This window comes from Lissotriton helveticus, chromosome 7 (genome assembly GCF_964261635.1).
Source record: "Lissotriton helveticus chromosome 7, aLisHel1.1, whole genome shotgun sequence".
Lineage (NCBI taxonomy): Eukaryota > Metazoa > Chordata > Amphibia > Caudata > Salamandridae > Lissotriton > Lissotriton helveticus.
Genome location: NC_136068.1, coordinates 1,010,721,825 through 1,010,738,033, shown reverse-complemented (window position 1 = coordinate 1,010,738,033; position 16,209 = coordinate 1,010,721,825). Strand labels below are relative to the sequence as shown.

At 45.8% G+C, this 16,209-nt stretch overlaps 1 protein-coding gene across 3 annotated transcripts in view; it reads left to right on the top strand.

Moving 5' to 3' along the window:
* Positions 1-16,209, top strand: part of GEMIN5 (gem nuclear organelle associated protein 5) — a 384,438-nt gene that overhangs the window by 147,296 nt on the left and 220,933 nt on the right. For all 3 annotated transcript variants that reach the window (XM_078653694.1, XM_078653693.1, XM_078653695.1), the window contains 4 exons: positions 12,091-12,173; positions 14,253-14,389; positions 15,134-15,207; positions 15,298-15,479. In XM_078653694.1, coding sequence (XP_078509820.1) covers positions 12,091-12,173; positions 14,253-14,389; positions 15,134-15,207; positions 15,298-15,479 — 476 coding nt within the window. The remainder of the gene's footprint in view (positions 1-12,090; positions 12,174-14,252; positions 14,390-15,133; positions 15,208-15,297; positions 15,480-16,209) is intronic.

Below are 16,209 nucleotides of genomic sequence, written 5' to 3'. Positions count from 1 at the left end.
AAACCTTCCCTTAACTTCATATTAGTCACCCCTATGGTAGGCCTGAGGGCAGGGTGCATTGTAAGTGTAAGGTAGAACATGCCCTGATGTGTGTGACATGTTCTAAATAGTGAATTACTGCCAAATTCGTTTTTCACTATTGTAAGGCTACCTGTTCCCTTCTAGGCCAGATGGGCTGCTGGAATTATTACACTCTATAGTCCCAGCAGGCTCAGGGAACATGGTAGAAATTAATGTTTAGTATGCCTGAACTCAGAATAATAAAATACTTCTTTTAGTAAAGTTTATTTTAATATCCTGTGTTTGCAAATACTACTTTTAGAAAGTTAGCATTTGCTTGCCTAACCATTTCAGCCCGCCTCTGCTTGGATGTGGATCTGACTGTCTGGTGTGTGTGAGTGACAGGGCTGGGAGTTGACAGGTAGTGAATAGCCAGATGACACCTTAGTGGGTGGTGGGAGTTTCCCCTGAATGATGCATCAGGCTGTGCTCTGCCTCCACAATGCTGGCTCCGCCCTCCTGGGGAGCGACTGATGACTCAGCCTGCACCTGGCCCAGGAAGGACCGAAGCTTGTCAACAAAGTGCTCAGGCTACTCCTGTCCTCACAATGCCGGCTCCGCCCCCCTGGGGAGCGGCTGATGTGCCTGCCCTCACACTGAATGCAGAAGCCAGAAGTACCCACAACAAGTGCTCAGAGACTGGAGCAGTTATGCAGAGGCCCCCCTGGCTTGCTAGAACAAAAGAAACTGGGTATAAAAGAAGGAGCCCTGCTCCTTGTAAATTAGATCCTGTTTGTGCTACAGAAGAAACTCTGCCCGAAGAGAAGGACCTGGAAGGACAAGGAGGAGTGCTGTCTCTGGCCTGTGTCTGGTGCCTTGCTGCCAAAGGAGAGGAAAGAAAAGACTACAAGAGACTTTTGCTTTATTGAAACTTTGTGCCAAACTCTGCTGAAAGATCTCCAAGGGCTTGCCTGTGAACTTGCCCCCTGACCAGCGCTCCAGGAACAGTGAGCGCTACCCCCTGACCCAGGAACCACTGGAAGACGCTGTTTTCCTTTTGCAAGCCTCCCCAGGAAAAAGCGGAGCGCGCTGTGTCCATCGCGCTCCTCAGCAGCGCTCTGGGAGCTGCCCGCCCTCCAAGCAAAGTGACTGCCGCCTGCCTGGCCAGAAGCATCGTGAAGACCAGCCCAGCTGATCTGAACACCGTGACTGACCCCGAGCTGCAGCTCGCAACGTGAAGAAGGGTGGTGCCCGGTGCCTGCTTGCACCCCTTCGTGTCTGTGTGCCCCTGAACGCGCCGCCGCTGTCCGAGGAACAGCTGTTGCGTGGGGTGCCTGAACGTCGCCTGGACTAACAGAGGCCTGCACCGAGGATCTCTGCCCTCTACGTGTGCCCCCCTGGTCAGGAAATCTCAAGGCGCTCTGTCCCTGTGGCCCGGCCCGCGCCGCAACGCCAACCTCCGAGCTCGAGCCGAGCCGCCGCTCGCTCCAACCCCGGGAGGAAGACACCGCGACGCGGACCACCGCGCTGACCCGTGGCCGGACTGCCTCGACCCTGTTCATCAAAGACAAAGGTACTGTTGTTGCCCCCGCGGTGCGAGCCTCTGGCCTGTTCGCTCGCACCGCCCTCTGACCTGCCAAGCCCTCGGAGTCGCGTGTGGAGCGCTCCCAGGGCCCCCGCTCTCTCCCCCGCCAGCCGCGCACAGCCGTGCGACTCGCGCAGAGGGGCGGGCTCGAGCCAACCTGCCGCCGCTCCCGCTAGTAGCGTGAGCCCGGGCCGGTCGGGCCCATTCAGTCCTCGGAGGTGCGCCCAGGCCCCAGCAGGCAACTCCGCCTTTGTTTTGATAAAACGTGAACAGAAAGGCCCCCAAAGTAATACCATATTTGGGGGAATTGGAAGCTGATAAAGAACTGTTTTGAAACGCTAAGATTGCCTATTGCTAGAAAGAACTGTGGCAACCCAACTAAGTAAACTGGAACCGCTATTGAAAGTTTGACAACTGTATTTACAAGCCTGCTTGAAATTTATATAAAGAACATATATTTTTACAAAATATAGTTTGGTGTCATTGTGTGGTGGGTTGGTGGTGATGGTGTAATGTTGCAAATGTTTAACCCTACATGCCCCAGAGATTAGCCTAAGACTGCTTAAGCCACACTACCTAGAGGGTAAGCAGAGGTTGTCTTGAAGGTAACCCTCAGCCCTGACGAGGAAGAGAGAGGCCCTGATTGTCGCCAGTTTTGCACTGCGCCAACCAGAGACTCCCCCTTCCTACAGGCATTCATAAAGGCTTTTTCAGGGATCCCTACTTCTAGAAGAAAGTGTATAGACACCAGGTGAGACTGGGACATCCTATCTTCACAGATGTTGTCATCCAACCTAGGATGGAAATTCAACAACATTATCAGGGTTCAATGGTACTCGAAAACATGTTCTAATGGTAGCAGTGTGTCATAAACACTTTTATATCAGCATGTGACGAGGAAGTGACACTGCTAACAACATGCATATTGGGTGGTAGAAGAGTCAAATTCATCCATTCTTTAATTTTTGTTTTTACTTGCCCTTCTCTGGGTTTTCAATCACTTTATGGTCTGGCATGGAATGGTGCCTCCTGTGGGTTTTTTATGGACACCAGTCAAGTGGCATAGTATGACCCATCCCGCTAGTGTGGTGAAAAATACACTGTATGCCTTAGGTATACATTATACCTCTTACAAAACCTCTGTGATTCACAAACGGGAGATACCTGATTCCCTTTTGGCTATTACCAGCAGGGTACGGTCAGCTTAGGTCCTGGTCCTGCCTGACTGTAAAAGCTCCCTACTGGGCCTTGATATGACTACACACAATGTTGAAACAATGTGTCACCAATGAGTAACTAATGCCATTAACTATTAAAGTGTGCGACTGCAGGAAAACCACCCCCGTGCCAGACAGGAAGCTATTGAGAACCCTGAGTAGGGTAGGCTCCTGTTGTTTTCAGTGTTCATTCCTTGTCACATGTGCTGATGTTAAAGTGTTTGACAGATTACTAAGATTAGAGTATGTTTCTGGGTACCAGTGAACCCTGGCAATGTTGAATTTCCAACCTAGGTTGGCCGACCACATCGGTGAAGGTTGTGACATCATTACACTTTCATATAGAAATAGGGATTTTCTATTGATAAGGCACATAAAAGGACAGATACATGTCAGCACAATAAAAGCATTTTAGGGTCATTGTACCTCTAATCCACATATAATTAATTGTATTATTTTATTCATACCTAGGGTACCACCCAATGAAGGGTACTGGTGTGATATAGCTTAAGGTATTCGTAAATCTAACTGGATCCCTATTCATCAAGACATTGGCGTATCTTAAGAACTCCCTCATAATCTGCCCTGGTAGTTCCATTTTACCAGGGTGGGATGAGGTGGACAGTGATGAAGCATCCCCCGTTTCGCAAGTGAGGCGTCCTCATCCAAATCTATACTTATCCAGTATTAGGGGTGTCTTTCATAGATTCACATGCCTGAATCATTCCCGTCGTCTGGATGGGAGTCCCCGGTACATAAATAAAGTAATGTCCTATTAGACTTATAGAGAAATAGGCCCAAGGGCCTCACATTAGTAACATATCCATGTCCTTTTGTAGAAAGGACCAAACTCTAGAGAAGAGCCAATCAGCTATCACCTCCCTCTAGAACCCTCCTGGAAGGAGCTCCTGTCCCTCAGATTTTCTACCGCACGTTGTGCTAAGGGAGTCTCCTCTGAGCTCTGCTCAGATTTCTTCTCAACTGGGTTTCCAGTGTTCTCTGGTGATATTATTTCATTTTAGACTGTAGTACCTGATATCTTCATGGCTGAGACACCAAAAAAGGTTATTTTTATGCCCTGTGGTTCCTGTGGGAAGAAAAGGCTACATATAGATGACCAACATCAAAACTGTCTATATTGCCCGTATCCAGACCATTCTTCCAAGGCTTGTAAGGTATGTCGTACCTTCTCTGCTAAAACCCTCCAAGATCGTGAGGGACGCCTCTTAATTTGGCTTCAGAGGCTGAAAGACAGGGACCAGCTGGAATCTTCTGAGGCAAGTGAAGGCTCTTCAGTCTCTTCCAAGTCTTCACAGAAAAGACCAAGGGTGGCATCTCCTGGCACTTCGGTACAGCCTCCTCAAAAGAAGACCCTAAGAAAGTCTTCAGAGGTCCACTCTAAGGCTCTTTCATCGAAGGCGTCCTCTCAGGAAGTCCCCACCTTCAAAAAACCTACTTCGACTCAGTCGACGACAACATCGTCGACAACGACTTCATCGTCGAGGAGAGCTATGTCTACAGCATTGCATATAACTACGTCGACGACTACTCAATGGCAGTGTCGTCATTGACCTCGTTGACAACTACGACCCCATCGTCGACGGCAGGTAAGACTGTCGTCGACGATAAGCATCAAGAAGACGTCTATGTTAAAGTCCTCGTCGACGCTGCGCTCGCCGACGACTGAGTCGTTGATGACCTCGATGACGAAGACAACATCATCGACGTCTACACCATCGTCGACGAGATCTCCAGCGATGACACCACTATCGACGATGACCCCGTCGACAATAACCCCACCGGCTACGACACCCGTCGATGTTCCACCGTCGACAACCATTCCGTCCATGTGCTCGTCGACGACTATGGATTCAGATCTAAAAAGCACATATGTGCATCTGAAAATTACAAGAAAGACACTGACGCCGGCTTTAACATCGCCAAGCAGAGTCCAACCACTGTCTCCTGCATGTCTTTTTGAAGAGGAAGACTCAGATGAAGGGGATATGTCCAAACTGCCACAAGCCCCTCTGAGCTTAATGTAAAATATCAGGAGAGTTCGGATGAAGAGGAAGAACAGGAGGAATATCATCCACCTCCTCCTCCAATGGTTTACCTTCCAGCCTCTTTAGTCTCAAACTTGCAGTACCTCATAACCGATTACAAGCAGAGGTTTCCAAAGTCACCTACACCTCAACCCTCGGCAGTATCTCTCTCGCCAAGACCACGGCCTCCACCTTTGAAAGTGCAGCCGGATCCGGTCGATGGGTCACACCCTCCGTCTACTAATGAGGACGAGGAAGATGACCAACATGAAGAGGGAGAGCTTCAGGACACTCAATCTAACCATGATGAATGGGATGACTGTCATTCATTGCCCTGCTTTTCCAGTACCTGCTCCTCCAGTACCTGCTCAAGCTGACACGCCATCAGGAGACATCGGAGGGTTCCATCATGTCATTGAGAGGGCAGCTCAACGTTTTCAAATTCCTATGGATTCTCTCCAGCAGGACTGCTTCTTATATTATTTTAAAGAACCTTTTAGTGAAATAGATACCCATAATAGAATACTGGTGTTAAAATTATGCAAAACCCCTCCTCAGTACCTCCGGTGTTACCTCGCTTGGACAAGAAGTATAGAGCACCTGATTCTGCGCCGGCTTGTTTAATAGGACATCCCAAGCCGGACTCGGTAATTACACAGGCGGCTCAGAAAAAGTCTAAAAATCCTTCTGCCCCGTTGTCAGCTCCGCCGGATAAAGAAGGCCGAAGATTAGACAACATCGGAAAGCGTTTTTCATGGATGTCTGCATTGACAGTGAAAGCGGCCAATACCTTAGCGCTTTTGGGGCGTTACACTAGACAGTTATGGGCGGACGTAGCCCCATATCTAGCGGCCTTATCTGAAGAATCTAAGGAAGAGGCAAAGAAAATATTACTAGAAGGTGAACGCTCAGCGTCGGAGATAATAGACTGTGCGATGGATATCGCAACAACAGGTTTTCGACAGCTTGCCGGAGCAGCAGTATTGAGACAACAAGGTTGGTTAAAGGCACCTTCCTTTCATCCTGAGTGTAACGCGGTGCTCCTGGGACTGCATATGGTCCCGATGGGGCGCGTGGCCTAGCGTGGGTGCAGGAGCACTGATTATGAACATACGAGGCCACACAGATTGCCAGCTCGGAAGTGACGTGCCACGAGCTTCCGTCACCCATTTATTAACTCCCCGCAGGCCACGCCTGGCCTGCGGATGTCAGGGGTGCATGGGTGCAACAACTAGACTACCAACCATTACACCGAGATACTGACAAAAATCTTGGATATGCCTTATGATGGCCAATTTCTCTTCGGCCCGCAGATTGATGAGGCGCTACAGAGTATAAAAAAGGACACGGACACGGCCAGAGCATTGGGTACTCTCCAATACAAAAGTCCGTCCTTTCGTGGATCAAGAGGGAGATGACAGTCCTCTTTTAAAGGAGATTACCAATACCGGTCAACATTCTCTTCTGTTCAGCATCGGCCCCAGTATCAACAGCGCCAGCAGCAGAACCAACAATCCTCTTATGGCAAATCGTCCTTTTGTGGTAAAGGCCAGCGAAAAGGCAACGCTCGTAGACAATGACCTTTCACTTGAGCCAGCCTCCAATTCATCTCCATCCTCAAAAATTGGAGAAAAGACTTCCCATTTCCTAAAAAATTGGAAGCAAATTACCAAGGACCGTTGGGTTGTACAATTGGTTCAATTCGGCCATTCACTGCAATTTGTGCACATACCTCCCCAAACCCCTCCCCGACCCATGCTTCACAAAAATCTACGCCTGCTTCTCCGGGAGGTTTCTCCTATGCTCCAGAAGGGGGCGATAGAGAAAGTCCCTCTGTCTCAACGAGGGATGGGATTTTATTCCTCCTTCTTTATAATTCAGGAAAAAGAGAAGAAGTGGAGGCTAATTTTAGACCTCAGACCCCTCAACAAATTCCTAAAGAAGCAGTCGTTTCGTATGGTAACAATCTAGGAGGTCTTGCAACTCCTAGATGGAGAGGATTACATGGTGTCTCTGACCTTCAGGACGCCTACTTGCACATCCCAATTCACAGAAATCACAAAAAATTCTTAAGATTTGCAGTAGCGGGCAGACACTTTCAATTTCGCGTCCTGCCCTTCGGGCTCAAGTCTGCACCTCACATCTTTACAAAGTGTCTTTCTCCAGTGGCTGCATTACTCAGACAACAGCACCATCAAGTCTTTCCATATCTGGTCGACTGGCTGATGAAGGCTCCATCCTTAGAAGACACGTCCAGGTCTTCTAACGTTTGTCTGCAACTTTTCAATCGCTTAGGAGTCACACTCAATCGGGAAAAATCAGTCCTTCTACCTTCTCAGCGTATAAACTTCCTAGGCGCTACTCTCGACACAAAACTGAAGAAGGCTTTTCCATCTCAGGAGAGAAAGAACAAGGTTTTGTCACTGGCTGTTCTCGTGGCTTCTAAGAGGACCTTGACGGATCGCCTCTTCAGGTCCCTACTTGGAGTGATGTCATCATGTATCCTACTAGTTCCTTACTGCCGTCTGCGGATGCGCCCTCTCCAGGAGGCGCTCTCAGCACAATGGGTCCAGTGCACAGGGTCATTCGACGATCTCATAAAAATGACTCCTCAGATGGTCAAAACTCTACAATGGTGGATGTCTCTTCGGAACCTTTCTCAAGGCTTGCCCTTCTTGCTTCCAGCTTCACTTTAGAGTGTTCTAGAGGGAGGTAATAGCTGATTGGCTCTTCTCTAGAGTTTGGTCCTTACTACAAAAGCACATGGATATGTTACTAATGTGAGGCCCTTGGGCCGATTTCTCTATATGTCTAATAGGACATTACTTTATTTATGTACCGGGGACTCCCATCCCGACGACGGGGAATGATTCAGGCATGTGAATCTATGAAAGACACCGATACTGGATAACTGCAGTTACAGGTAAGTAACGCATTTCTTACTTTTGTCTTGTCTGCCACTAGGCATTTGTGATAGGATAGGAAATATAACCCATCCTGCACTACTGTTCACTGTACCTTTGTGATATTGAGTTTTTAATTGGAGGACGTAAAGTGAATTTCCCTTCTTTTCTATGCCTCAAATTCTTTTATTTATTTATTTATTTTAATTCTTTTTATTAAAGAGAAAAACATAAAAGCCAATAACGGGTACCTTACATCACGGAATATACTTGAATTATACCATCATATAATAAAATCGATGGTTGTTCCCCTGGGCAAAAACAAAGTTATGAATTGTTGCTTTCATGCGGTCGCACTATATACAGGAGAACGTTATTTCAAGTCAGCCAGCTTCGATCACAGACCCCACCACCCCTAGGGGCCGAAGTGTAGTAAAAAAGGATAATTCCAAGTGGCAGGAGTGCGTAAGACAATAGAACTAAAAGTGAAACTATGACCGCAACATGCATGCAAGAATAATACACAATACACAATACATTCTACAGGTCAATGCGAACAGTGTCACCCCCAGGACCCGTCCACCCGTCGAGCAGGATTACCCCTCAGGATTTTAATAGGATAATGAACATATAAACAAACAAGGACAATACAAAACACCCCATCCCCCCCACCCTGCACCCCTGCATATGGCTTTCGCCTAACCCCAACTAGCTGTGTGCCCGTCGCCCCATATAACTACGTTCTAAAAGTAGAAAAAAGGTGGAAGAGGATATCTTCATATAGGCTCCCAGTCTCCCCTCCCCACGCCAGAAACAAGCAACCCCTGTGAAATAGCTAAAAAGTTAAAAGAACGTCGACAAAACAGACAGGGGAAGCCGTCAACACCGCCCAACTTCTTGTAATCATAATGGTAACAAATCCCACATCTATTAAAGCCACAGTAGTAAACCCAGTCCGTCAATCTCATCCTTGGCCCTTCCGATCTTTTATGCGAACCCTTTCCATTCGAACAACCGCATTAACAGGAGAGTCAAAGAGCATCAAGAGTTCAAAAAAGTTCTGTCTGGAACGAGTCAAAAGTGTTAAATCCCTGTGTGTTCCTCCAGCACTGAAGATCTCCCTCACCCGGTTTAGTTCCCAATGTCGTTTCCTTCTCGACCGTGATAAAACAGCCAGGGAGGGGGAAGATGGTATTGTGATCCGGGAACGAGCACCAACAATATCCAGGGGCGGAGAACCGACAAGTCCTCCCTCGGTCGGCAGCGACGGTAAGAATAGCAATCTTTCCGAGGCCACGGGCTCATCATTATTTATCCGCACACAAACCAAGGACTTCAAAGTTTATTTCTGCACGGGGCCCATATCCGTTGTTAAGATGTTCACCGTGGGGATCATGGCTCGCTGTAGATCTCGCAATGGAGCAGGGACCGGTCTAATACATCTCGTCACTAGTGCACTGGCGCTCATTTTGTGGACTATGATTTCCACATGTTGGTGTAGTGCCCCGATGGCGGCCAAGGCGGTCTTCAGCGATGGCTCACACTCCGTCCGAACCTTACCCTCTCGATCAATTTCGAACATAGTCAATTTCCCCAGGGAGCCGGGTCTCTCCGGGGGAACCGACAACAACGGGTCGGACGGCTACAGAGGATGACTTGTCAATTACCACGGCAGCACTCCATTAGTCCGCTACCGCGAGCGAAGATCTCGACCCAGCGAACCCGGCGGCAGCAAACCGTGTCCCTGGGACAGAGACCTCCGCCCACAGCCGTAGACGCGCTTTGTCACCACTCCTGTGATGGTATATCTACCAAGTAACCGCCATCAAAATCAGGCAGGAACATCCTCCACAGCGAGAGACCGGACCCCACCAGGGTCCCACGCCTGCTGTTGTTCAACTGAAACCCGGCTGGGTCAGTACTCGAGGCCCCGGCTCACGATCTGGGTTAGGCTGTAGATTAAAACACGACGTATCTCCGTCATTCAAGCCGGTAAAATTCTCGGGACTTCACCATCAGACTCTGCATCGATTCATGCACATGAAGGTTGGGCATAAATTCAGGATATTAAACAGGATCGTCCAGCTGGAGAAGGAGGTCGGCGGAGCCGGGAGCCTACGCGGCCATCTTGGTTGCTAGCGTAGCTCCTCCCCCCTATTTAATTTAATTTAATTTAATTTAAGATCTTGTCTGGGTGATTGGTCTCAAGTTCTGATCATCAAGAATTGGGACACGCTCTCTGTCAGTGATCACCGCCAAAATCTCGAACTCTTTCATTGGCTTTACGTTCCCAACTTTGCAGCTTCTAGGAAAAACATAAAAACTTTTTTGTTCCTGAACAACATCAAATTTACCGCCCTTCTCTCCACACAAGGCTGCCTATTTCTGGGCTGTCTTTCTGCTTCACTTTGTTTCAACTCTAGCACCAGGAAACTTTGTTACAGAACTAGCTGTTTAGTGCTTTTACAAATGTGTTAACTCAGTCAATTGATCAATGATAAACACAGGCTCTCTGGGCCAGTGGCAGTTACTTAATTCTTCGCCTGGACATTGAGGAGTCTCTACACACCAGTTGTGCACAGAGTTTATAAAGAGCTGAAGCATTGCTGACGAGATGTCCTAATGGAGGTTGAGACCAGAGTGGGATACTTGGAGATGAGCAAGACTGTGTGGAGAGAAGCTGATCCCTGAGTTCCTTTAGGGCCAGCTGACTGATAACTCTGCCTGTAGGATGCCTGCATCCAAGCTAGTCTTGAGAAAGACTCAGACCAAAACTCTGGTCATGGATGTAGCTCCATCACTGTACAACGTTTATCTCGAGTGAACATAAACCATGGCTGCCCTGCCCAGTGACATTAGAAGGTAGTATCTTCTTTTTTCCAACCCATAAGAGGCTGTGTTGTCTTCACACTGTGTAATTAAACTGTGTTCTGTTAGCTGGGGCTGGTTGTCCTGTTTCTATGGCTACTTAATCATTAAGGTTCGAGAAATACTGTAGTTTAAAGCCATGGCTGGACCTTAACACTAATGTCCAGATTCCACTTGGAGCTCGTGACTTCGTTGGAGTCGAGTGCAAGGACCTTATTTGCCAAACCTTTTGGTTTTCCAGATTTCACTTTGGGAGTTGATCCACTTCTATGTATACCCTCAATTTCAAGAGCTGGAAAACCAGTTGGTTCTTTGACTGGAATATGTCTGAAATGTGCGCTGGCTGGGCACAGACTACTGCATCACAATAGTCCACTGTAATGGAAACTCTTGACACCATAAAAGCCTCCTTTTGCTTCACTTGTTTGTGTATTCCTTGTTGTTTGGTGGTAGGTGTTTGGAAGATTAGATTTGAAATTTTTATATTGGAAACACTAACTGTGGGCCTCAGCTCTCTGACTTATCCAGTTTACACCTAAACCCGAGACAATCGACACAGAGGGTCAAACATATTTGGAAATGTTACATTTTATTTCCTTGCCCAGCATTTGTCACATTGACTGAGACTGTTCATAATACTAACATTAATCCGACAAGTCTCTTGTAATGGCCTAGATCTCACAATCACTTGCCTATATTAATTATGTTGTATTTTCATTTTTGAAAATACATGAACAAACTAAATGGAAATGTGAGGTTTGAAAGAGTGAAAACTGACACTGCTCCTATGTAGAATTCTTGAATTAGCACAGCCCCATCTGCCCTGACGGTAAAGTGAGGCAGATCATTTTTAAAGGGTAAAAAGATCCTTTGATTTCCCTAAACAGAAAACAAAATAGCAATCTGAAACTTTGCCTCACTGGTAGGAACTTAAAAGATACTGTAGAATATTAACATCATGTAAGTAAACAAGCTACTTATTGACGCTTGACCCATGATGCCTTAGAGAAAGAATATATACAGGGGTAGGTAATGTCGTCATTCTTGCTATGATTTGACTTCAAAAGTAGCCAACCTATAAATCTCTGGAACTTATCTCATGGGAGCGGCTGTGGCAGCTTCACTGCTGGTAGAATTAAATTTAAGTTCACTAAGCAAAAGTAATAAAAAATAAAAAAAAAACATTGCCTCTTAAAGGAATGTTTATTTAAATACCCTGTATGTATTGTAAAAAATAAAACCAAATTGGTAATCAAGTGCCTGTGCTAGTGCTTCCACAACCTTGTTCGGCTCGCTGTGGTTCCAGGTGACTGTCGTTGCACCCACTGAACGTGTCCGATCTCTTCCAGGTTTTATTGTCATGCATTAGTACTGGTTTAGGTCTCTATTTATTATGTTTTGAATGCTCCACTAAGACTATTGTGTGTTACCAGACATCAGATGCGATTTCTCTTGTTTTCTCACCTACACAGGCCACCACAGATTTCCAGCACATACCACCGTAAGACTGTGTATTCCCTGGGATGGGGCCCCCCACTGCCTCCGCTCTCCTTTGGTGAGTTTAGAGGGTATGAACAACAGGTTTTTAAGTGTGTGAATCATGCACTTCCTTTCCAGTCTCAAGTGTTTTTTCCTGGTTAAGAATTAAAAAACTACATTTTAACCTACTAACCTACTGTACTGATCATTAATGTATGCACATGTCTACAGGCTGATCCTCAGATTACAATATTTGAGGTTCATACTTGAGATAGCAAAGCAGTGTCCAGTTTCTCTGATTATTACAGGCTCATCCAAATGGTTACACACCTCCAGAATACCTCCAGACTTCAAAAGCATGACATGTTCCCAGGTTGCACATCTTACAGTTACATGCCTCCACTGTAGATGTGCCCTGGCGTCCAGTTATACAGCTCTTAAAACTTAGGTTTCAAATTGAAGATATGCCTCCCGTTGATCTCATGTGCTGCAGACCTCTTGGCAACCTATACTGTACCCTTCTGTGAATATTTTTGGGTTCTTATAGAAGTGTCTGGAGAGTTTGGCCATAGCTGCATTACAGGTTCTTAGTCACAGTACATTTATTTGTTGGGGAAGTAAGATGGAATAAGAGGCAGGACAAAGATAAAACAAGCAGATATTTGTATTGGCCCACGCCTATATGGCCTACTTAAATAGTGGAATAGTTCATGACCCATGTACTTGAATAACCACCATGGGTAGGAACAAGTACTCTTAAGTCTTAAGGACACAGAAGGTTGGTCTTCCATACGGTTTACTTACTTAGCCAGAGGACTCAAACAATATTTGTAAAACATTTGTGCAGCGCACTGAAACAGTTAGAAGTCAGTAAAGGGTAGGAAGGAAATATCAGAAGAATAAGCTCTAAAAGGTACCAAGTACAAGTTATACACACAGCATACCTGACACTGTACCTTAATCAGTCTAGGACCGGTGTATAGGCACAATTAAACTGTAGTCCCAAGTTCTGAATTTCAGGTTACACAGTACTAGAGATTTTTAGAGAGTACACAAAAATTTAGCTAACAAAAATCTGGAAACACCTTGCAGGGGAATAACGAATCAAAGTACACTGGGAGGGGCTCAGTAAGGCCATAACCTATAGGCGAATCACTTTTGTTTTTTTTGTGCAACATCCACTATCCTTTTGTGCAAAGGAAGCTGCTTGAGATGATGGTGCTTACAATTTGTACCAATTCTACAAAAAGCAGAATGGGCATATGAGCATAGAATGCAGCCTACCTCTTCAGAAAACTAGCATTAGCAAAGCCTTCTAACGTCCTTTTGGAAAAGGGTACAGCTGAAAAGGAACAAAGGGAGCCCGACTCTTTATAGAGGTACAGTAATGCTGACAGTAATCCTTCAAGGCAGAATATCTGAAGACAAAGAAATTGAAAGGATATATTACTCTAAAGTTGACTAGTTAGCAACTCTCAGATAAAGCACACTTTCCCAGTGTCTCCATTCTGCGCATGGACCAGCATCGACCTGCTTTGTTTTTTTCCCTCACAGTTCAAGCTTGCCCCTTCTCTAACATTTTCTTAAGAGCCTGATCCAATGTAATAGCCAGGGTCACCTCCTACTCTTGAGCTGTCACATGGTGATTGCAACGAGGAATCTTTGTAGAGCTCTTCCACCACTCTTGATTCAATTGTGATGTGGTATTTAGGGCAGTGAGAGTCAAAAACTGATATAGAGATTAAGGCAAGCACTGATCAAGGGGTGAAAGTAAACTACATCCTATATTTTTATAGTGACTAGCTTTGAGTGCTGATCCTGTCCCTACTCGTGATTTGACCTTGATAGATTAGAAAGTCTTATTGGGCTTTTATTTGGCTCGGTGCTCTCAAGATCCCACCACCAGCCTCTTTCAACGAAACATGCTGTAGCTGTGAGGAAATACTTCTGTGAGGTCTGGGCTGATGCATGTAATATAGCCTTATTACTACTGGTGCCAGTGAGTGTGTCCTTTCCCTGCCATAGGCCTCTTTCTCTCTGTCATGGAATTAGGAAAGTGAAGTGCTGTAATAAGTAGTGGGGCCATCCACCTCTCAGTTTGTTTGTGAAACCCATGGTCTACCTGCGTTCTAATGAATAACTGCTATTTTTGCAGGAGGAGAAGGCGACAGGCCCTCTGTGACTTTGTACAGCTGCGGAGGAGAGGGGATAGTCCTTCAGCACAACCCCTGGAAACTGAGCGGAGAGGCCTTCGACATCAACAAACTCATCCAAGATACTAACAACATTAAGGTGCTGTGTGAGCAGTATATCCGTGGGTTACAATATGCAGGGGTCGAAAGCTAATTTGTGCATTTTACATAAAATTTCATTTTGAGAAAGTTTTACTTTCCATAATTTTAGTGTATATTACTGAAGCCTAAAAAAGCAATGAATGACTGTATCTGGTGCCAAACGCTCACTCTTGCCTAAGATCAGATAGTCGAATAAATTGATGTAACATGTCAGATAGCTGAAAAGCCTCAATTACTAAAAGAGATAAAACCTTTCTTTAATCTGAAAGGTAATAGATGTGCAGGGTGATGTTGTTCTGTCACTAAAGATAATGTCTGTTACCAGTAAAGATTATGCCTCTAGGGATGTTTTCCAAAGGCATGATTTTGACATTACTCTGGACGCAGGTTCTTTAAGATACTGTGGAAGAAGTAGTAAGACGAAGTAGTAAGCCAATAGTAGTGTGACTTTAGCCCCTACTCTCCCAGTAGCTCTGTGTACCCCCAAGCTGGCCCTCTGGTGATGTTCTTTACTGGATTTGATGCCTAAAGTAGTCATCAGAGGGACATCGAAGTGTGCTAACGATACTTGTCCTTGGAACATGCAATGTCCAAAATAAAACTTGCTGTTCAGAGATTTACATTTAAAAATCCCAATTGCTGCTAATATTCAAACTCTGCAGCCACTGGGGAGTGCCAGTTCTTCTCACATGAATGTTGTTTTACTAGTAGGTTAACATATGTACTTTTTTCACTGTTTAAGCACAAGTTGCCTGGGCGCACAGAACTGAACTGGAAACCTGACGGCACTGTCTTGGCACTGGGCAACGAGGATGGGTATGTGTGGCAGTGACTGGCCAGTCTTCTTTCATCCATCCTGTGCATTGGGAAAATAAAGGTTTATTCTGACATTTGTGTTTATTTTAGATCCATCGAAGTCCTGCAGGTGCCAAATTTGAGGTTACTCTGCACCATACAGCAGCATCATAAACTGATAAATGTTGTAAGGTGGCATCACTCTCATGGAACACAGCCAGGGCTAGAATATATGCTTGCCTCCGGTTCCAACAATGCAGTTATTTATGTGCACAACCTAAAGAGTGCCCTCGGTAAGTGTTCACATGATTTTTTCCCCCATCACAGTCCATTTCTCATGGGTGGTTAAATGTTCTAGTGCTTTTTCAGGATTACTGCATGTTCAGGGGTACATTACGTATCGCATTAGTTAAAACGGAGTGTTTGTAAGTCTTTTGTTGTATTTTGGGTTGTAAACAGAAACTTCTAAACCCAGGGTTCATTGGTGCGTATTACGTGTGTTTGTGAGCAATATGGTAACAAATGATTCTTAGTCCCTTGAGTGCTTGTGGAGAAGAGCCTTTCCCCGTACCACCTTTAGTTGAAAGGGAATGTCCTCTCATTGTTTTATATTTCCATCTTTTTTCAAAGAGGAACTGTTTACTTGGTCAGCAGGTCCTTCTAGGTAATCTCAAGGTGAATAATCTGTATGTACTGTCCATCATGCACTGACTGTTTTAGGAACTCAAAAAAGACCTCACATTGGTGGGCAAGCATCGAGATACCTAGATTTCAGGCGGCATTCAGTACTACTCAACCGTAATCCGTGCATTTGCCGCCGGAGGCCACTTAATATGCCTAATAAGCAAATGTGAAATGAATGTTCCTTGAAGGTAACAATTCTGAATGAAATTTGTAGGACCACTGGGCTTAACCCTCCTGGTGCCCATAAAATATGTCAACTTCCACCATTCTGGCCTTCTTTCGGGGAGGGCGCTTCAAATTTAGTGATGTGGGGGAGATCAAACCCTTCAGAAAGATGAA